Raw genomic sequence first — 21,539 nt, 5'->3', positions numbered from 1 at the left:
AAAAGAAAATAAGAAGGTCAGAGATTGCACCACCCCTCAATTTGATCCCACCATAATTCCCAAAGTGGAAGATACCCCCACCAAGTCAAGAGGAACAGAACTAGAAAGACTGCTACTGACCTCTCCCACTCCTTTCAACAAGAGCGCGAATCTGTTAATCATGCAGTCACTACAAGCCACGTATAACTCTGGAGGCGGTAATGGAAACACCAGAAAGCAACTCTTCAATGACAGTGATGACGACAGCGAGAGCAACATACCTTTGCAGCAGCTGGTCTCTGGCAAGAAAATCAGAGGGCAAAACCTAAAGCGCCTCAAACCCTTGAAGTCGGCAAACAGGCCCTACACCAGAAGAATCACGGGAGCGATCAAAACAACTGTCTCCTACGCGGACAAACAGAGGCGCTCTAGATCTCGGGCACCCAGAACTTCGGAGGAGCTTGATCTGGCAAACCCTATAGTTTACGATGACAATAACAATAACAATGATAGCCTCTGCTCCCTCAGTCTCACGGCGGGCAACCTTCCATTGGCCCACGGCAGTGACATAACAACAAATGAAATGAGGAAGAATAAAGAGGAGGATATGCCCTGCTGCTCAAGCAGCCTAAACCAACATGCCATAAGCCCAACACTAACAAATGAAAATGCTATCACAATCCAGGCCCAGGAGACCCAAATGCTGCGCACTGCCGAGGAATCGGAACAGAAGAAGAACAAGGAGCCACCCACCGTTTCCTCACGACGCCAAAGGGCGACTGTACCAGCTAGGCCAACTCACCGAGGAGTTCATCTGAAAACGAAAGCAGCCCGTGCAGCTACTGGATCCCAACGCAAGAAGCTGAGCACACCCAAAGTGCACCATTGTGGATGCGGCATCGGTAACAATGATGAGGTCATGCTCGACAACATAAAAAAAGCCAACAAGGCCATCATCAAGATAATAGAATCTATAGGCAAAATACACAGACAATGCAGAGAAACTAATGACAATATTGAAATTAACTATCTAAGAAACCCCCAATAGAAATGGGAATCAGTAAAACCAACGAAAATGCTCTTTAATTTACTGACTTAAACATTTAGCATAAGAAACAAGCTTCATTAATCTTAACGAACTTATCAGTTCATTATATATTATGCCCAAAATACATATCTGTTTTTGAATAAACCTCTTTATGTTTAAAACTAAGGGAAATACAATAATAAAACCCTATACTTGCTGTGCAAGACACCTTATCTCACTATGTAAAAGAAACATACATACATACATAAATATAAAACAAAATCAATAAATGAACACGTCAGCCTTATTCAAATATTACTCAATCTACGCCTAACTAAGGGAGGGAAGCCTTCACGGCACTTGAAACAAATAATGCTAGAAGCAGCTAGTAATGAATAACAGAAACTACACCAATACATTTGGAAAGCATACTTAGCAAAACTAGAACATAGCCAGCAGCGCTAAGTGCAAACAGTAGCAGGAATAACAATATCCAGAAACAACCTGAACATTAATATGCCCTATGGCTGCCTAGAATAAGCTGCCTGGACAAGAACTAAAACCTGCTCCAGATGACAGAATTAAATAATACAAACAGCCAATTAACATACTTACTATAAAATGCAGAAATGACAGCACAAAATCGGAAACCAAACAAAGAAATACCCCGACAACCCACAAATCCCCTTCTCCTGCGTAATTCATTATAACCAAAATAGGAAATCAAGATATAAATCACAATTATTATTAAAAAAAATTTATATTAACCAAATACTACATCTCCCTTGCAGAAGATTACTAAATGCCATATAACATACTACTTTGAAATCCAACAGCATGACACACACGCCTCTAGAAAGCAGACTTTGCCAGGACACCAGCATCCAGATAGGGCCAAATCCAAACAGACTGAGACTCTATGGCTCAAACAAATTACATGCACCTGCGCGAAGCCTGAAATTAAAAAGCAAATAATAATAAGTTCTCTCTAACCACCAGATTGAGGGGCAAAACGCCTACCAAACCTCAAGCCTCCATTGGAACGCTAACTTACGCCAATCCATCCTTAAAGGCCTTGCACCTCCTTATTGGACGCTGCTGCGCATCCCGACTGTTGCACTGGACTGGGATTGACATCTTTTAGGGCACGCTCACCATGTGACGAAACAACCCAGCGACTTGCGTCCCACTCCCGTGTGGTGGTTGTGTGATGCCCAGCGACGACCACAAACCTGGAAAAGGCAAAGATATGAGTTCCTGTTGCACTGCACCTGCATCCTACCGGGCACTTCGCAACATCCAGTCCCATATGAGCGGCAGCAGCGATATTTTGGCTGTCCAATGGTACCAACTGGAACTCCCTGAAACACCAAACAGAGGGCGAATTAACAAGACACATACTGCAAAACAATTGATTGCACAACTCAGCAGTTAAGTCTGTGCGTGACCTGCCCTTAAGGCCAGAACAAATGCCAAACATCCTGACATGCTCCCTGCAATATCACAACCTTTGATGACTGCCAAAATATCACTCAAATGTACACCTGGAGACAATCAGAACACAGCCAACATAGCTAAATATTAAACTAAATAACACTCATCGAACATGCCTGTGCGATACCTGCCATATGGCCGAACCAAAGCCAAGATGCTAACACTGATGCTGAAAATTAAAAATAACAAACATCAGACCCCCACACCTATCCCATACTCACCCAGTCCCTCCCCCATATAACTTGCAAAGTACTCATACATTCCTTAACTCAACAGATTAACCATCACCACTGCAAATACGACCAGTTAATCAACAAGCCTCCACTGGATTGCTACCTATGCCAACCTGCTCTGAAAGGCTCCTTACCTCCCTACTGGACGCTGCCGTGCATTCCAACTGCTCCACTGGACTGGGATTGGCATCTTTTACATGCAGATAAAGGACGTACGCTGATGGCTGCGTACCTTAAAATGGCAGAGACATGTAAAGCAGCCGCCTTGCACCATGCGATACACAGACCAACCCCCACCTAGCCCTAACTGCCACGAGCTGCCAACTGCGTAGGTGATCGCGCAGCTCGCATGGCTACCGAGCAACAGCATCTGACATGGGTCACCAACTGCGTAGCGCCTGCGTGACCCATACTGCAACTGAGTCAGCGCACCTGATGAGATGACAAGCGGCCACCTGGAGCTTAAGCCAAAACCCCCGCCCCTATGCTGCATACAACAATGAAAAAAGCCTAAAGCCTATGACAAAGTACTGCGAATTCAGGACTAGCAAACCTGCCTGTGGACTGCCCTAGACCTGCTGCTGCCCCAGCGGATCTATGCAAGCTCCATACACACTGCCAACCCTGATGCAGCAACACAACAGTAGACCAAAAGGCCCAATATTATGCTGCAATGCTACAGGCGTGCCTCACCATCTCGGGCCGCCAGCAGCGTATGCGAATGAGTGGCTCGAGCCTGCAGCAAAATGCAAGCCAGCACACAGCTAGCTCAGAAGACTAAACTCGGACTTAGTGGATGCGAGCCACTAACCGCGTAGCGACCTTGTGGCTTGCCCTCCATAGAGCCTGCATGTCTGTACCCACGATGCCTTCAGCCACTTGGTTGATCACTGGAAAGCGGGGCTACCAAACATGCCCCGGGAACTACACTAGACCTGATGCTGGATCAACAGTTCTATACAAGCCCTGTGGACTCTGGAAACCCTGCTGCAACAGTACAACAGCAAGCTGAAGACGAGATGCAAATCACAACCATCTGTAGCCCCTAACTGCGTAGCAAACTTGGGGCTACCATTACTAACGCCTCCTGAAATAAGGAACTGGCCCACCAACAAGGAGATGCTCCCCTAGAAGTCTTCGCAATCTGCCCAAAGGACGAGGCGCTGAGATACTAGCTATAAATAACTAACCCTATATTATAGCTAATTGCAAATGCAAAACCTTAAGCCTACCCCCAAACTAAACCTAAACACCAAGCAATGTTATTGCAAAGTATGGAGCGCCACATCTTGCTTACCGGCAACTTGAACCTCCATGCTCAACATCAGTATCCTATCCTTCCCCACCCCCCATACCCCAACTAGTCCGACTAAAAAGAATCAGCTGAAAAAGCAACACTAAAATCCATATAAACTGCCCTCCAAGGTAAACTAAAATTCATAAATCCCATACCCACCAAGAACCAATCGATACAAACACACACACACACACACAAACCCACAACTGACTGTTCATGCTACAACGAATACAAAATTACACCGCTACACTCAGCCAACCTATCAATAAGAGACTAAGACTGCAACAACAGTAATACTTGAATTAACTAAACAACAAAGCCTAAAATGATAACGACCAAAACAGTCAAGCCTACAATTACCTAAACATACGCAACTAAACAGTAAACAATGACTAACAGTCAACTAACAACCTGAAGCATAAAACATACAACTTAAAAACTAAATCAATAATTTAAAACCTAAGACTCTGCACATAACTCCTAAAAATAACTCTTGCCTTGCTAACAGCTGCGATAACCACAAAATCTCAACCTAAACTGGACCAGCTCCACCTTGGGGAAGCTGGAGAGTTATAAATTGTTCGTTGGCAATTTTAAACCTCCAGCCCCCGAGGCACTGTAGCAACTCACCCCTCGCATCGTAGCAAACTCACTCCTTAAAGACCAAGTTATAAAAACAGTACTAAATTTTACTCAACATACACACCCAAACCGTTAACAAGATTCAAATCAACAACCAATCAAAACAGAAACAAAACATAAACTTAAAGTTAAAATTTAAACTAAATCGCTAAACTCATAACCATAAACGTAACTCTTGCCCTGCATATTGCTACGATAACTAAAAATAAACAACTATCTCGGACTAGCTCCCTCTTGGGGAAGCACGGAGAGCTCAGGTTGTTCGTTGGCAACCTTGAGCCTCTTTGCCCCTGAGGCTCCATAAACCCACCCCTCCCCCACCCCCCACCCACACCCACAATACATCTTAAAGAGTAAGCTGCAAAAGCAATGTCTCCATGATTAAATGTACCCTCTAGTCTAAGTGAACTCGGCATAAAAAAGCCAACATGTAAACATAGAGGGAACAGCGCTGTAAGCTGAGCTTAACAAATGTTAAGCTTAACTTACAGCGCTGTACCCCTCTCCCAAAATCTCACCAATACTAACGTCCCAGACTACCACACTCTATGGCCCATTATTGTATAAGGCTCTTGTACCCGACCTAAAGCTGTACATGTAAATCCCATTATTTTACGCAACAGAATAAATAAGCTGCCCTCTCACTTTTGAAGGCATAGCTAGATTTGAGTTGGCATATACGCTACTCCAAACAAAACAAAAACAAAAAAAAGTGCTCCGTGAATTTATTTCAATGTCGTTTCAAAGTTAAATCAATGTCATGTCAAAGTGAAGTCAAAGTTAATAAATTGCTAATATGCCATAACACAAAGTGAAACGTTCTAAAATGCTTAGTTAACATACTTAACTAACTAACCAAGTCATGCTACTACGGTCGCTATCGAATCATTACTAAATAACCCTGTGCGGAACTACGGAAATTAAAGCAACGCCATTTGACGACTAAGCAAAAATTTTAAATCAAAATTTTAAAACAAATTTTCCATGCAATATATAACAACTATATAAAGAGACAATTTCAAAGAAACGCACGTTAGAACAAATTAATAAGCATTAAACAGCCAAAGCACATAAAATACCTAATAAATAAAATAATAAACTTTTAATTCTTAACTTATATTTAATCTAAGTTAAAAAAAAAAAAAAAAAAAAAAAAAATTGCAATGACATGTCATGTAGCAATGGGCGCAGACTCAACACGTCTCACGAGGCCAACTAAACCTAACCTACAAATGGTCTGAACAAATTAGCCAGTAAATAACACTGGAAACTAATAAGCTGATAAACAATTAAGCAAGAACAACTAACAAACAAATAAAACCAATAAAACAATAAATTAATTAATAAACCAATAAGACCAATAAATCAATGAACAGAGTAATAACAGCAACAACAAATTATAAACCAACAAAACAGAACTAATTGCACACTTAAACAATAAACAAAATGAACAAGTCACCAACAAATAGTATGAATAAAACCAACAAAACAATAACCAAATAAACTTATAAACTATATAACCTCAAAAAGATAAAACAGAAATCAGCAGCAACCACTATAACATTGAGCTGACCTCTGAAAGATGTCAAACTACCGTCCTTCTGGCCATACGTCATCTACAGACTCAAAATTACACCGATTTCTGATAGTGATGCCCTCTGAAAGGGACTGACTCTGCCCGTGCCTCATGTCTTCAACGCCCTGAAAGCATGATCCATGTAATAGTAAAAACAAGTGCATAAAAAGTCCCCTAAGCTCCACCAATTCGCCACTAAAGAACTCCAAGTGATGCCCTGCCTACAACCCAGCGGAAAACCTAGCTGACCAGAGTCGCGCCTGATTGCCTAAACTGACCCGTATAGGAAGCCTCCCTTGGATAACTGAAATCGATGATAACAAAAGTTGATTGAAATTGCGAAGCAACAATTCCTACAAACCCAATCCCGCCACCAAAGAGTCCAAATCATGCTCCGCATAACAATCAACCACTGGCGCCTTGCATGGAAAACAGATAAGTCAAAACTGTTAATTAATCTACCTGAAAACTCAAACCCCTAAATTACATAACATAAAACTCTCTCTTTCCCTTAAAATTCTGTAATTTACACAAACAATGCCATAAATTCCTAACAAAACGAGCATAATCAAATAACTTGCATTTAAAACGCTGTATAGCCATATAATAAAGAGAAGGGAAAGGAATACCATACAAACGGCTTCCCTCCGATATTATCATCCTACATTTGTCCCCTTCTTCCCACTCCTCACACATACCGACGCACGTATGAAGCAAAACCTAAAACAAATGCATAAACCAACATGAACTTACCTTCCGAGACTACTCTGTGCCCCCTATAACCAAACTTCACTCATAAGTCGATATAGAGAGCGAGTACAATCCTGAGTAATTGCTCACTAATTTCCCCAGAGCGAGCACACAAGCAACATACATCGCCCCTGAACATGTGAGTGCACACGCTCAAACCAAAACTCTCTCACCGCACTGACTCACTACACTGAAATACCCCCTGAGCACACACACATAGACAAATTTACTCACCAATGAGCAAGTATGCGAACACGCCTATACCAAAATCATCCACTACGCCGACTCACCACACTAACTCCGCTCCCAGAAAACTCAAAGAACCAGTAGTTCGCTCCAAAACCCTGGCGGAATCAGTAAACGGAAAAATTGTTAAAGTGCAAACATGGAAAGAAAACCAAAAAAACTAATAATTAAAATGAGATCTGCACAAAACAATCCCAAGAAAACCCCTACTGTGTCCACCTTACTAAAACACCGTGTAAAGCGTGTGCAAGGGCTAAAGAAAATACTTAAACCAATGCGGACCACAGCTATGGAAAAACGGGATCCTCGTGGTTCAGGCACAGAGGCGAACAGTGATGTAGATGTGGAAAACGACGAAATTGGGCAAGCCATAAGCAGCCACCTTGCATATGGCAGTATGAAACTCCCGAGCGAATGTCGTCCGGAAAAAGCGAACATACAGCCGCAAACAACAGCCCATGCAGACCAAGCAGAAATCGAAGCATCCCCCTCCGATAACAACCGTGAGCTGCAGTTACAGCAAGCTGAGTTACTAAAGAAGGTGCTCCAAAGTGCTGCCCCTCTCACCCCGACAATCACTGGAATCCCGGAAAATACCACGATAGCAGCAAGCCCCCTGCTCCCGCAAACCGCCATACAGGGCCCCCCTCACCCCAAAGACCTGATAACCAGGTGCCAGCACGCTCCAGAAAACCAGACTCAAGCTCAGGAGATGCCACCGGAAACGCCATCAGGAATGCCGCCAGCCCTAGCACCCAACCTGCTAGAGCTACCTCCGGAACAGGGCACAAACGACGATGATAGTGTTATCTTTGTCTCCTCAACCAAACCAGAGACAAATAAGCTAAACACTGACACACAAAGTATACTAATGGAACTCGGAGTTAGTGCCACCATATGCCAAAAAATAGCTGATACCATAAACGGGAATCCAAACCCGGGCAAGGAAAACACTCTCACTAAAGACGCAGCCATCCCTACAGCTCCAGATGCCAATCACGTAGACAACGAGCCCTTGATATGCGGAACAGCAACCACCAACACCAGGGCTAAAAGGCAACGCCAGAAAGGATCCCGCAGCAAACAACGCAGAACCACCATAGCTGCCCCCTCCTCCGTAGCACTTGGACAACCATCCACATGCAATTGCAGACGCACGCGCATAGCCCTTATCAATAGCGCTGGAAAACTAGCCTCCATGCTAGAGGTAGTAGCTGCGAAACTGGACGGCATGGCGGCAGATATGAACATCACAAACATGGTAACAAACCCAAACCTCATCCGTAGCCCAGTGACGTCAGACGAAGAGGAATAAATGACTTCACCTAATAAGAAAACATGAAAACATGAAAATATATACACATTGTCAAACTTTTTCTATTCCTAAATTACAAAATAAATAACCAAACTTTAAATAAAGATTACGTTATCTCTGCAAATTAATCCCTACCCAAAATATGTGGCCAAAGAATAATTACAAATAATTACAATTAATTAGCAGCTACAAACTAATAAAGTTACAAATGCCACCTTAAATCTTTCACCATGAGGCCCTTAACACAAATTAAACTGCAACAATTACCAACACCAAGAATACCACCCCCCCCCCCCTTAAATCAACCAAACTACCAAACCTAGCAATAAAAGCAGCCTGAACAAAATAAAACTAAAATAAATAATAAACAATAATAATAAACTAATCACAATTCAAATCCCAGCCAAACAATAATATACTAAAACAAAAACGCGCAAAATAACATTTCCTCACAAAACAACTCTGGTCACACCAAATTAAGAAGAAGAGCAAAGCGTGTTAAAATCTGCAAATTGTTTGGAAATAAGTAAATTACTCAACTCTTAAGCAACAAAAACCTGCCCCAGGCAACGTATAAGAGACTTCACAATAAGCCAAATACCAGGATCACCGTGACTAGGCCCACCCACCTGAGAAAACTCTGCTAAAATAGTAAGCGGCAATTCGCATACTGCAGCCTGCCAAGACCTGGAATCAAATCCCCAATGAAACTCACCCGTATTCATTCTAGCAAATGCAGGACACTGTCACCACAAATCCCGTTGGAGCCGAGCAATATCCGTCATATCTTTCTGCGCTGAACCCCCTTGGTATGAACACGAGCAAACGCCATCGCTACAGACCAGAAAACATAAGAGATCCCAGGATCAACAAAATAAAAACAGCATATACTGAGAACTGGCTACACCAACAGGAGCAGGCAAATATGACCTCGACCCCCCTACTAAATATGGAGAAAGAGAATGTCAATCTGGAACCAGGCACCACCTCCCCTCCGCCGGAACCTCTGCTCACCCCCAAAATAGAGGAGCCAGCTGAGAAGCCCAGAGGAACGGAGCTAGAACGACTCTTATTGACCTCTCCAACCCCCTTTAGCAGGGACACCAATAAACTCCTCGTAAAGTCTCTACAAGACTTATACAAGAGGCAAAACGATGAAATCAAGAGGCAATTGCTTGAGGACTCTGAAGATGAAAGCGAAGATGAAATCCCGCTTAAACAGCTTGTCTATGGCAAACCCAACAATAAAATAGACAGGAGGCAATTAAAGCTGACCCAAATGCCAAATAAACCAATTACCAGACTGTCTACAGGCGCATCGGCAAGCTGTGCCACATATAGAGACAAACCCAGACGCCGCAGAAATCTGGCATCCCAAACGCAACTAGACCCGGCCATACGCGAACTTCCGATGCCTGACGAAAACTCAAACAACCAAGAAACCAATCAACTGGCTGACAGCTCCCTTCAAACTCGCAACTATAATGCAGCCGCAAACTCAGACGAAACAACCCTGGAGGAACAAATGCCCTGCAGCTCCGTCTCTCTAAGATGCCTAAATCTCACCCCCAACCTAGGAAGGGATGAAGTCCTCTCGCAACAGGCGCCAATCCAAACCCAAACAGCACATCCAACCACAGAGGAGACGCAGACCAAGGAAAGCACGCGTCCCACCAAACGATCTCGTCGCCGCAATAACATATCAACTGCCAAGACAGCTCAGCGAGGAGACACTGAAGCAGCTAGGTATAGTTGTGAAACCCCATGCCCACGCCGCAGGAAGCCAAGTCTACCTACAAATCGAAACTGTGACTGCGGTATCGAAAACTTTGACGAAACTATGCTGAAGTTCGTGAACAAAGCCAATAAGGCAATAATAAAAATAATTGAATCAATAAATAAAACGCACAGGCAGTGCAGAGATACAAACGATAATATCGAAATATTCAACCTAAAAGGTCAAAAGTAGTAATCAATAGTAGTCATGTACTAACTACTAAGTTACCAAACTAACTTAAAAATGAAAGAAATCCCTTAGTTATTATATTATGTTATGTTATGTTTTGTTATATCTTACGTTACAAAGTTACAAATACTCAACACCATCGAATGAAACGACAAATGTAAAACTTAATATGCCGCAAACTGGCAGAATACAATGTAATCAAGCCATTAATTTTCTATATTTAAATTAATAAATAAATGAGTACTTGGCTCAAAACATTATCGCTTGTCGCTACGAAAAATCTAAAATAAAACTAAAACAAAACTCTAAAAACCGGCGGTTTGTTACTGACAACACAGCCTCTCCTTCCCGATACCAAGCCCTGCCTTGCTCCTGTACTGCTCTCACGGAAATAGAAGCAGCTGCTGGCCAAAACTCAATCCAACTATATAACGAGCACTGGGAATCTAGGGAGCCTTTTGCAACAATTGCAACAACTGCAACAATTGCTACTGACTCCCACCTGCCAGCAATGAACATAGCGACTGTTATAAATAGTAATGTTATAACTGCACGGTCCAAATAAACCTGCTTACATTAGCGCGAAAACCTGAAATCAAACTTAATACTCATATGTTCTCTTAAACTGCCAGGTAGATAAACTAAGCACTAACTATGCCAATCTCATTCTTAAAGGCCTTACATCTCCCTATTGGACCCTGCCACGCATCCCGACTGCTGCACTGGACTGGGATTGTCATCTTTTTGGGCACGCTCACCATGTGACGAAACAACCCAGTGAATCGCGTCCCACTCCCGCGTGGTGGCTGTAAGATGATCGGCGACGCCCACAAGCCTGAAAAAGGCAAAACATGAGTTCCTGCTGCATTGCACCAGCATTCTGCTGTACACCCCGTTATATCCAATCCCACATGAGTAGCAGCGGCGACACTTGGCTGCCCTTTGGCACCAACTGGAACTCCCTGAAATACCAAACATAAGCCTCCACTGGAAGCTAGCTACGCCAATCCTATCTTCAAAGGCCTTGCACCTCTCCATCGGACGCTGCTATACATCCTGACTGCCGTACTGGGCTGGGACTAACATCTTTTCGGGCACGATCACCTTGCGATAAAACAACCCAGTGATTTGCGTCCTACTCCCGTGTGGCGGTCAACATGTTGCTCAGCGGCAAGCTCAAGCCTGGAAAAGACAAAGTTACGAGTTCCTTATACACTGCATCTGTATCCCGCCTTGCAACCTATAACATCCAGTCCCAAACGAGCGACAGCGGCGACACTTGATCGTTCAATGGCATCAACTGGAACTCCCTGAAAACACCAAACAGTGGATAAATAAACAAATCATACAACACAAAACAACTGGTTGCTTAGATGAATATGCAGCGACAACTAGAATTACAGCTAATAGAGCTAAATACTAAATCAAATAACCATTATCAAATATGCCTGTGCGATACCTGCCATATGGCAAAAATCAATGCCAAGATGCTAACACTGATGCTGAAAATTAAAAATAATAAACATCAGACCCCCACACCTATCCCATACTCACCCAGTCCCTCCCCCATATAACTTGCAAAGCACTCATACATTCCCTAACTCAACAGATCAACCATCACCACTGCAAATATGACCAGTTAATCTACAAGCCTCCACTGGATTGCTACCTATGCCAACCTGCTCTGAAAGGCTCCTTACCTACCTACTGGATGCTGCCGTGCATTCCAACTGCTCCACTGGACTGGGATAGGCATCTTTTACATGCAGATACAAGGACGTACGCTGATGGCTGCATACCTAAAACGGCAGAGACATGTAAAGCAGCCGCCTTGCACCATGTGATACGCAGACCAATCCCCACTCAGCCCTATCTGCCACGAGCTGCCAACTGCGTATGCGATCGCGCAGCTCGCATGGCTACCGAGCAACAACAACTGACATGGGTCACCAACTGCGTAGCGCCTGCGTGACCCATACTGCAACTGAGTCAGCACACTTGATGAGATGACAAACGAACACCTAGAGCTTCAGCCAAAACCCCCATCCCTATGCTGCATACAACAATGAAAAAAAAGCCTAAAGCCTATGGCAAAGTACTGCGAATCCAGGGCTAGCTAACCTGCCTGTGGACTGCCATAGACCCGCTGCTGCCCCAGCTGATCTATATAAGTTCCAAGCACACTGCCAACCCTGATGCAGCAGCACAGCAGTAGGCCAAAGGGCCCAATATAATGCTGCAAAACTACAGGCGTGGGACGCTATACGTGGACAGCACCCATTAAGAGGACTTTATAAACGATCTGAAGCGTGAATGCGCTAATTCAACCAGCTCTCAACCCCCGCCATCTTGGGCCGCCAACAGCGTATGCGAATGAGTGGCTCGAGCCTGTAGCAAAATGCAAGCCAGCACACAGCTAGCTCAGAAGACTAAACTCGGACTTAATGGATGCGAGCCACTAACTGCGTAGCGACCTTGTGGCTTGCCCTCCATAGAGCCTGCATGTCTGTACCCACGATGCCTTCAGCCACTTGGTTGATCACTGGAAAGCAGGGCTACCAAACATGCCTCGGGAACTGCACTAGACCTGATGCTGGATCAACAGTTCTATACAAGCCCTGTGGACTCTGGAAACCCTGCTGTAACAATACAACAGCAAGCTGAAGACGAGATGCAAGTCACAACCATCTGTAGCCCCTAACTGCGTAGCAAACTTGGGGCTACCGCTACTAACGCCTCCTGAAATAAGGAACTGGCCCACCAACAAGGAGATGCACCCCTAGATGTCTTCGCAATCTACCCAAAGGACGATGGCGCCGAAATACTAGCTATAATAACTAACCCTATATTATAGCTAATTGCAAATGCAAAACCTTAAGCCTACCCCCAAACTAAACCTAAACACCAAGCAATGTTATTGCAAAGTATGGAGCGCCACATCTTGCTTACCGGCAACTTGAACCTCCATGCTCAACATCAGTATCCTATCCTTTCCCCACCCCCCATACCCCAACTAGTCCGACTAAAAAGAATCAGCTGAAAAAGCAACACTAAAATCCATATAAACTGCCCTCCAAGGTAAACTAAAATTCATGAATCCCATACCCACCAAGAACCAATCGATACAAACACACACACACACATACAAACCCACAACTGACTGTTCATGCTACAACGAATACAAAATTACACCGCTACACTCAACCAACCTATCAATAAGAGACTAAGACTGCAACAACAGTAATACTTGAATTAACTAAACAACAAAACCTAAAATGATAACGACCAAAACAGTCAAGCCTACAATTACCTAAACATACGCAACTAAACAGTAAACAATGACTAACAGTCAACTAACAACCTGAAGCATAAAACATACAACTTAAAAACTAAATCAATAATTTAAAACCTAAGACTCTGCACATAACTCCTAAAAATAACTCTTGCCTTGCTAACAGCTGCGATAACCACAAAATCTCAACCTAAACTGGACCAGCTCCACCTTGGGGAAGCTGGAGAGTTATAAATTGTTCGTTGGCAATTTTAAACCTCCAGCCCCCGAGGCACTGTAGCAACTCACCCCTCGCATCGTAGCAAACTCACTCCTTAAAGACCAAGTTATAAAAACAGTACTAAATTTTACTCAACATACACACCCAAACCGTTAACAAGATTCAAATCAACAACCAATCAAAACAGAAACAAAACATAAACTTAAAGTTAAAATTTAAACTAAATCGCTAAACTCATAACCATAAACGTAACTCTTGCCCTGCATATTGCTACGATAACTAAAAATAAACAACTATCTCGGACTAGCTCCCTCTTGGGGAAGCACGGAGAGCTCAGGTTGTTCGTTGGCAACCTTGAGCCTCTTTGCCCCTGAGGCTCCATAAACCCACCCCTCCCCCACCCCCCCACCCACACCCACAATACATCTTAAAGAGTAAGCTGCAAAAGCAATGTCTCCATGATTAAATGTACCCTCTAGTCTAAGTGAACTCGGCATAAAAAAGCCAACATGTAAACATAGAGGGAACAGCGCTGTAAGCTGAGCTTAACAAATGTTAAGCTTAACTTACAGCGCTGTACCCCTCTCCCAAAATCTCACCAATACTAACGTCCCAGACTACCACACTCTATGGCCCATTATTGTATAAGGCTCTTGTACCCGACCTAAAGCTGTACATGTAAATCCCATTATTTTACGCAACAGAATAAATAAGCTGCCCTCTCACTTTTGAAGGCATAGCTAGATTTGAGTTGGCATATACGCTACTCCAAACAAATCTCAAACACTGAAACTTGAATTTATTATTTTATGTTACATATATATGTCCTATATCCTTAAAAATTCAATAAAACTTATGCATAAACTAAATCGCAATAAAAAAAAAAAAAAAAATCAGAGCTCATCCTAAATTACAACAGCTAGACAGAAAACAAAGCAAAATAACAAACAACTAAAACAATACAAATAGACACGTACACCTGCCAAAACATGCTCTGACCGCTCATCACATACAATGATACTCCGCCTCCACCAAGGTATTCTCCGGCAAGCTCACGCAATCGTTTGTGGCACGCAGTCATAATTGGTAACAAAGGGCTCATGAAGTCTGGTTTCATGAATCCAACTACACTGCACAGCTGCCTGACGATGAAGGCCCACCAGCGCCTGATCTGACATGCCTTACAAATCCTCCTCCCTGCAAATTTAAGTACAACATCATACAATACGAATAATACGGATAGAGCGACACACTTGCACACTTACAACTCTGATGCTGACGTGGAAGAGTGCCTGAGTGAATGGATGACCAGACTGGACTGAATTCCATGGAAGCAGATGACCAAGCCGGCGGCAAAAAAAAACTTGATGCAACCAAATGTCCTGGCACACTTTAAAGAGTGGATGGCCACCTTAAAACAATGCTCCTCCTGCGCCTGTTGGTACAGACTCTGACCATGCACACCTTTAGCACTATAGCAATGCATATAGATCCCATGATGGTACCTACAGGCCATCAAATCCATTGAAACAATCTGAAAGAAATAGAAAACAAATAAATAAACTGATTAACAAAAACATACAAAAAATGTAAACAGCTGGAGATGACAAAATTGACCGATAACTAAAACTAAGTTGGCAGCCCACGCCCAGACTGAAACATCGATGATTAATAATCGGTAACCAACCAGTGAAAATATGAAAATCCCGCCACTAAATAAATATTACAAAATTAAAATTAAACCTTAAAGCAAAAAGAGCAGAAAAACAAGCAACCCACATGCAAACACCTACACGCAAGTACAATAAAAGCTGCTGAAAACAGTTAGAACGATAAACACTCCAAAACTGACAACATAAAATATGCCAGGATGCAACTACTGAACTGATGAGAAACTAAAATATTAGCATCAGCTCAAAATACCCGCTATACCCCTTCCCTCCCTACCCAAATAACAATAACAACTCTTCTCTTCCACTAGGCAATGAATACAATAGCTGCAAGACCTACAAAGCAGATTATCCTACGAAGCTGCTAACGGAAAACAGGAATAAACATCAAATGCCTATTATGCTGAGTCATATCCCTGCTAAACCGATCACCTCATGCCCATATGGAGCCAGCCTGGCAGCTGAACTTACACCTGATTGGCTGATAAGAAAAGAGTCACACAAACCCTTGATGTAGGTCCTTACGTCTGGGAATATGATGAAAAAAACCCACATCTGCTCTACTCCTCATCATCCAAAATTCAAACCTCCATCCTAACCCAGATCGGAGATATAGGCAATTCCATATGGCATAGGTTATACCATGCGATAAAAAGAGACAGAGATAGTAAAATATCCCCAAACAAACCCCCCACAAAATAGAACCTCACCCACTGCAACCTGATTGGCTGAGAAGAAAATTGATTACGCTGATCGACCAGATCAGCCCTTATGCCTGGAAATACGCCTAAACAATAGCTTGATATCATTGCTATCATCACCCGAAACCAGAAACTTACATCCCAACTGGGAACGGAGCTATGACCATTCCTGATGAGCCTCGGCCACCATAACAACAACAACACAGAAGCATGCCTGCTGGCAGCAAATATAGAAATAGGTAAACAACTAAACCTACATGAGCTGCCCATATGTACCCAAGAGTCGTTCCACTTTCTGCCTATGGGACTCACCCTGTCACCAGACGCGAAAGGGAATCAGACTGCTTAGGGGAAGGGACCACTGTGTCTTGGCCACAGACTGATAGAGCAATGATAAACAACAGATAAACCAACATAAGCTTCTCTGATATCCGAACGCCGCCCTACCATTTGCCTACGAGCTTTGTTAGCATCAGAAGCAGTGGAGAATCACGGCTGTTTTGGGTATCGAGTATTGCGTTCTGGCCGCAAAAAGATAAGCAAAATATCAATCAAACGATACACCTTAGCGACCATCTAAAACCTGAGCATATACCTCTGGCTATTAAAACAAGTCACCTCTGCCACTTAAACCGCAAACATGCTACACACAAAAGCAAAACAAACTACCGTCAACCATACACCTGTCTAACGGCCGCCAGGCTACTATACACAGCAGTTGCTGCAAGCTACTACATCTCCATTATCTGGAACCTCTGGCAGCCCTAGAAGATATATCACGAGTTGTCGCCACCCTGGGGAGCCTTCATGCTGACTCACACCGACTCCTGTCACCTAGAACCCGCTAGGGACATGATTACAACTGTCGCACCTGCAACAAGTGGACCCTGGAGCCCGAGATATACCATGCCCAACACTCCCTAAGCTACACAGTGCGCCACACTTCACCTTATGGTGTTCTGAACCACTGTGGAGTTGGGGGAGCCCAAACCAGCCCACTGATGACAAGATGACGACAAACCAAAACACAGGAGAGATCCGAGTTAAAACTATAAATCTAAGCTAAAATTACAAATCTTAAGGAGCCCAAAGCTCTTACTAAAAAAGTTAGCTAAAAAATGGGAGTCTTCATGATGTGGGTGGGGCTTGGCTGTGCCAAGCCCACCCCACACCATGAACCCTCTCGCTCTTGCCCATTACTACTCTGGCATAAGCCTGATTAATCCTAGTCTGTGAAACGTTATTCGAGACTCTTACCCATAAGTACTTCTGTATATGTGTTATATTTTTAAAAACTCGAAACAGAAAATAAATAAAAGCAGTCTCCCCCCGGGGAGAGCTGCCCACTTTGGTGTTTGACGTAGTTCATGCACAAACAGAAACCTCTGGCAGCCCTAGAAGATATATCACGAGTTGTCGCCACCCTGGGGAGCCTTCATGCTGACTCACACCGACTCCTGTCACCTAGAACCCGCTAGGGACATGATTACAACTGTCGCACCTGCAACAAGTGGACCCTGGAGCCCGAGATATACCATGCCCAACACTCCCTAAGCTACACAGTGCGCCACACTTCACCTTATGGTGTTCTGAACCACTGTGGAGTTGGGGGAGCCCAAACCAGCCCACTGATGACAAGATGACGACAAACCAAAACACAGGAGAGATCCGAGATAAAACTATAAATCTAAGTTAAAATTACAAATCTTAAGGAGCCCAAAGCTCTTACTAAAAAAGTTAGCTAAAAAATGGGAGTCTTCATGATGTGGGTGGGGCTTGGCTGTGCCAAGCCCACCCCACACCATGAATCCTCTCGCTCTTGCCCATTACTACTCTGGCATAAGCCTGATTAATCCTAGTCTGTGAAACGTTATTCGAGACTCTTACCCATAAGTACTTCTGTATATGTGTTATATTTTTAAAAACTCGAAACAGAAAATAAATAAAAGCAGTCTCCCCCCGGGGAGAGCTGCCCACTTTGGTGTTTGACGTAGTTCATGCACAAACAGATCCATGGACTCAACTATGCCATGCGACCACCTGGCAATGAGGACCTGCTAGCGGCTGATTTGAGGAGCTCCTCAGTTGCACCTTTCTGCAAAATAAACACACTATTAAACACCATAAACAATGTTAGTGGAGTGACACACGCACACTTAAAACTCTGATGCCAATGTGGAAGAGGCACTGGGCGGATGAACGACCAGGATGGGCTGCGCTTGTACAGAGATGCCTGACCAAACTAGCAGGCCTAAGCCTGCTGCCATTATCCAAATTGATAATGGATGGCTGACCGTAAAACAGCAATCATCCCTCTCTGTAATGTGGCTCATGTAGTACCTGGACGCAGTGACTCGGACCTCGAGCACCCTCGCTGCCATCTAAAAAAGGAAAACCTCAATAAACAACAACATACATAAATGTGATATCACTCACCAATAAGCATATGTATGCCGTGACTACCTTGCACATCGGACTCCTGCCAGCGGGTGTCCTGCTGCAGCAATGCAAGTGGATCCGATGCCTGTATCTATGGGCCGATTCAAATCATCAAGGGAGTAAGCTAAAAACAGAGAACAAACAATCCAAAATTAGATAACTCACAAAAAAAAATGTAAACACCTAGAGATGACAAAACTGGCAATGAATACAATAGCTGCAAGACCTGCAAAGCTGATTATCCTACGAAGCCGATAACGGAAAATAGAAACAAACATCAAATGTCTATCATGCTGAGTCACATTCTTGTTAAACCGACCACCTCATGCCCATATGGAGCCAGCCTGGCAGCTGAACCTACACCTGATTGGCTGATAAGAAAAGAGCCACACAAACCCTTGATGTAGGTCCTTACGTCTGGGAATATGATGAGACAAACCCACATCTGCTCTACTCCTTACCATCCAAAACTCAAACCTCCATCCCAACCCAGATCGGAGATATAGACAATTCCATATGGCATAGGCTATACCATGCGATAAAAAGAGACAGAGATAGTAAAATATCCCCAAACAAACCCCCCACAAAATAGAACCTCACCCACTGCAACCTGATTGGCTGAGAAGAAAATTGATTATGCTGATCGACCAGATCAGCCCTTATGCCTGGAAATACGCTTAAACAATAGCTTGATATCATTGCTATCGTCACCCGAAACCAGAAACCTACATCCCAACTGGGAACGGAGCTATGACCACTCCTGATGAGCCTTGGCCACCACAACAACAACAACACAGAAGCATGCCTGCTGGCAGTGAATATGGAAACCAGACGCAATAGAGAATCAGGCTGCTTGGGGAAAGGAGCACTGTGTCTTGGCCACAGACTGATATAGCAATGATAAACAGCAGATAAACCAACATAAGCTTCTCTGATATCCGAACGCCGCTCTACCATTTGCCTACGAGCTTTGTTAGCATCAGAAGCAGTGGAGAATCACGGCTGTTTTGGGTATCGAGTATTGCGTTCTGGCCGCAAAAAGATAAGCAAAATATCAATCAAACGATACACCTTAGCGACCATCTAAAACCTGAGCATATACCTCCGGCTGTTAAAACAAGTCACCTCTGCCAACTAAGCCACAAACATGCTGCATGAAAAAGCAAAACAAAACAAACTACCGTCAACCATACATCTGTCTAACGGCCGCCAGGCTACTATACACAGCAGTTGCTGGAAGCTACTACAACTCCATTACCTGGAACCTCTGGCAGCCCTAGAAGATATATCACGAGTTGTCGCCACCCTGGGGAGCCTTCATGCTGACTCACACCGACTCCTGTCACCTAGAACCCGCTAGGGACATGATTACAACTGTCGCACCTGCAACAAGTGGACCCTGGAGCCCGAGATATACCATGCCCAACACTCCCTAAGCTACACAGTGCGCCACACTTCACCTTATGGTGTTCTGAACCACTGTGGAGTTGGGGGAGCCCAAACCAGCCCACTGATGACAAGATGACGACAAACCAAAACACAGGAGAGATCCGAGATAAAACTATAAATCTAAGTTAAAATTACAAATCTTAAGGAGCCCAAAGCTCTTACTAAAAAAGTTAGCTAAAAAATGGGAGTCTTCATGATGTGGGTGGGGCTTGGCTGTGCCAAGCCCACCCCACACCATGAATCCTCTCGCTCTTGCCCATTACTACTCTGGCATAAGCCTGATTAATCCTAGTCTGTGAAACGTTATTCGAGACTCTTACCCATAAGTACTTCTGTATATGTGTTATATTTTTAAAAACTCGAAACAGAAAATAAATAAAAGCAGTCTCCCCCCGGGGAGAGCTGCCCACTTTGGTGTTTGACGTAGTTCATGCACAAACAGAGACTAGTCTGTGAAACGTTATTCGAGACTCTTACCCATAAGTACTTCTGTATATGTGTTATATTTTTAAAAACTCGAAACAGAAAATAAATAAAAGCAGTCTCCCCCCGGGGAGAGCTGCCCACTTTGGTGTTTGACGTAGTTCATGCACAAACAGAGTCTCCCAACCTAAGATGGAGGAAGTTTGTGTACTTGCATGCACTACTATATCAACCCGAACCACATGCATACTTACCTGGCAACCCTCACCACCATTGCAACTGCATTGGTTTTTCATCACACCAATTGGATCACTGGTGCACTTTCGGCACCATCTGCGGCGATCACCAAGACATGTGCTCATACCTACCCATTACTGCCATGATTGGTGACAGCGCTGCAAGTATGGAGGCCACACAGAGTGCGACTTGGCTTCCTACAACTTCTGGAATGCAGCTATTATTCCTGTGAACCACCCCATGATGACCACCAACTAGTGCTACTGCACATTGATGAGAGAGCCATACGAACATCTACACCTGTTGGCTCTACAGGGCATGCCACCCCAATAAATCAGAGGTAAACATCTTAAAATTGCGTCCCGTATCCTTACGCTTGTCCGAAGAGTCCTGTTGACGTCTGACGCCTGCGAAGCCTATGGGCCGCAATTAAAGGCTTGCAAGAAATGTCCACTGGCTGATCAATAATGATGCGCAAACATCCGACTGCCGGTACTGGACGAGTTAATCAGAGGAAGCAACACTTATCCCCACCAACCACTGGGAGCCCCGCGTAACAGCAATTATGTCTCCCAATCCAAGA

At 43.9% G+C, this 21,539-nt stretch overlaps 2 protein-coding genes and 1 long non-coding RNA gene across 8 annotated transcripts; 1 reads left to right on the top strand and 2 right to left on the bottom strand.

Annotated features, from left to right (window-relative positions):
- Positions 1–1,781: 1,781 nt before the first annotated feature.
- LOC138929370 (uncharacterized) lies at positions 1,782–11,488 on the bottom strand. 6 transcript variants are annotated; one of them, XR_011445753.1, is made up of 4 exons: positions 2,515–2,532; positions 2,289–2,367; positions 2,061–2,238; positions 1,782–1,960 (listed from the first exon to the last, which is right to left on the bottom strand). XR_011445753.1 is itself a non-coding variant. In XM_070288813.1 (4 exons), the coding sequence occupies exons 1-3, from the start codon at positions 11,402–11,404 to the stop codon at positions 2,073–2,075; spliced, it is 366 nt and encodes a 121-aa protein (XP_070144914.1). In that variant the 5' UTR covers positions 11,405–11,488; the 3' UTR covers positions 1,782–1,960; positions 2,061–2,072. The 6 variants fall into 6 exon arrangements, 1 of the variants encoding a protein (XP_070144914.1); XM_070288813.1 differs by lacking the exon at positions 2,515–2,532 and adding an exon at positions 11,284–11,488; XR_011445750.1 differs by having other exon boundaries at positions 2,296–2,542.
- Positions 9,131–10,746, top strand: LOC121502066 (uncharacterized). Its single transcript, XM_041774783.2, has 2 exons — positions 9,131–9,210; positions 9,290–10,746. Exon 2 carries the CDS (start codon positions 9,293–9,295, stop codon positions 10,526–10,528), a length of 1,236 nt encoding a protein of 411 aa, XP_041630717.1. The 5' UTR covers positions 9,131–9,210; positions 9,290–9,292; the 3' UTR covers positions 10,529–10,746.
- A 6,758-nt stretch (positions 11,489–18,246) lies between the features above and the next one.
- Positions 18,247–19,046, bottom strand: LOC138929369 (uncharacterized). The gene is made up of 3 exons (XR_011445748.1): positions 18,845–19,046; positions 18,563–18,789; positions 18,247–18,503 (listed from the first exon to the last, which is right to left on the bottom strand). It is a non-coding gene; the product is annotated as an uncharacterized lncRNA (long non-coding RNA).
- Positions 19,047–21,539: the final 2,493 nt, after the last annotated feature.

This window comes from Drosophila kikkawai, unplaced genomic scaffold (assembly GCF_030179895.1).
Source record: "Drosophila kikkawai strain 14028-0561.14 unplaced genomic scaffold, DkikHiC1v2 scaffold_177, whole genome shotgun sequence".
NCBI classification, from domain to species: Eukaryota; Metazoa; Arthropoda; class Insecta; order Diptera; family Drosophilidae; genus Drosophila; species Drosophila kikkawai.
The sequence above is the reverse complement of the archived record's forward strand: the minus strand, read 5'-3'. Positions and strand labels throughout refer to the sequence as shown.

Excerpts from the sequence above, each read along its gene's own strand:
- LOC121502066 (XM_041774783.2), top strand. The coding sequence starts at position 9,293 with ATGCAGGACACTGTCACCACAAATCCCGTTGGAGCCGAGCAATATCCG.
- LOC138929370 (XM_070288813.1), bottom strand. The coding sequence starts at position 11,404 with ATGCTGGTGCAATGCAGCAGGAACTCATGTTTTGCCTTTTTCAGGCTT. Across the intron at positions 2,368-11,283 it reads CTGGGTTGTTTCGTCACATG|GGAGTTCCAGTTGGTACCAT; the intron begins GTGAGCGTGCCC and ends TTGGTGTTTCAG. Across the intron at positions 2,239-2,288 it reads TGGATGTTGCGAAGTGCCCG|GTTTGTGGTCGTCGCTGGGC; the intron begins GTAGGATGCAGG and ends TGCCTTTTCCAG.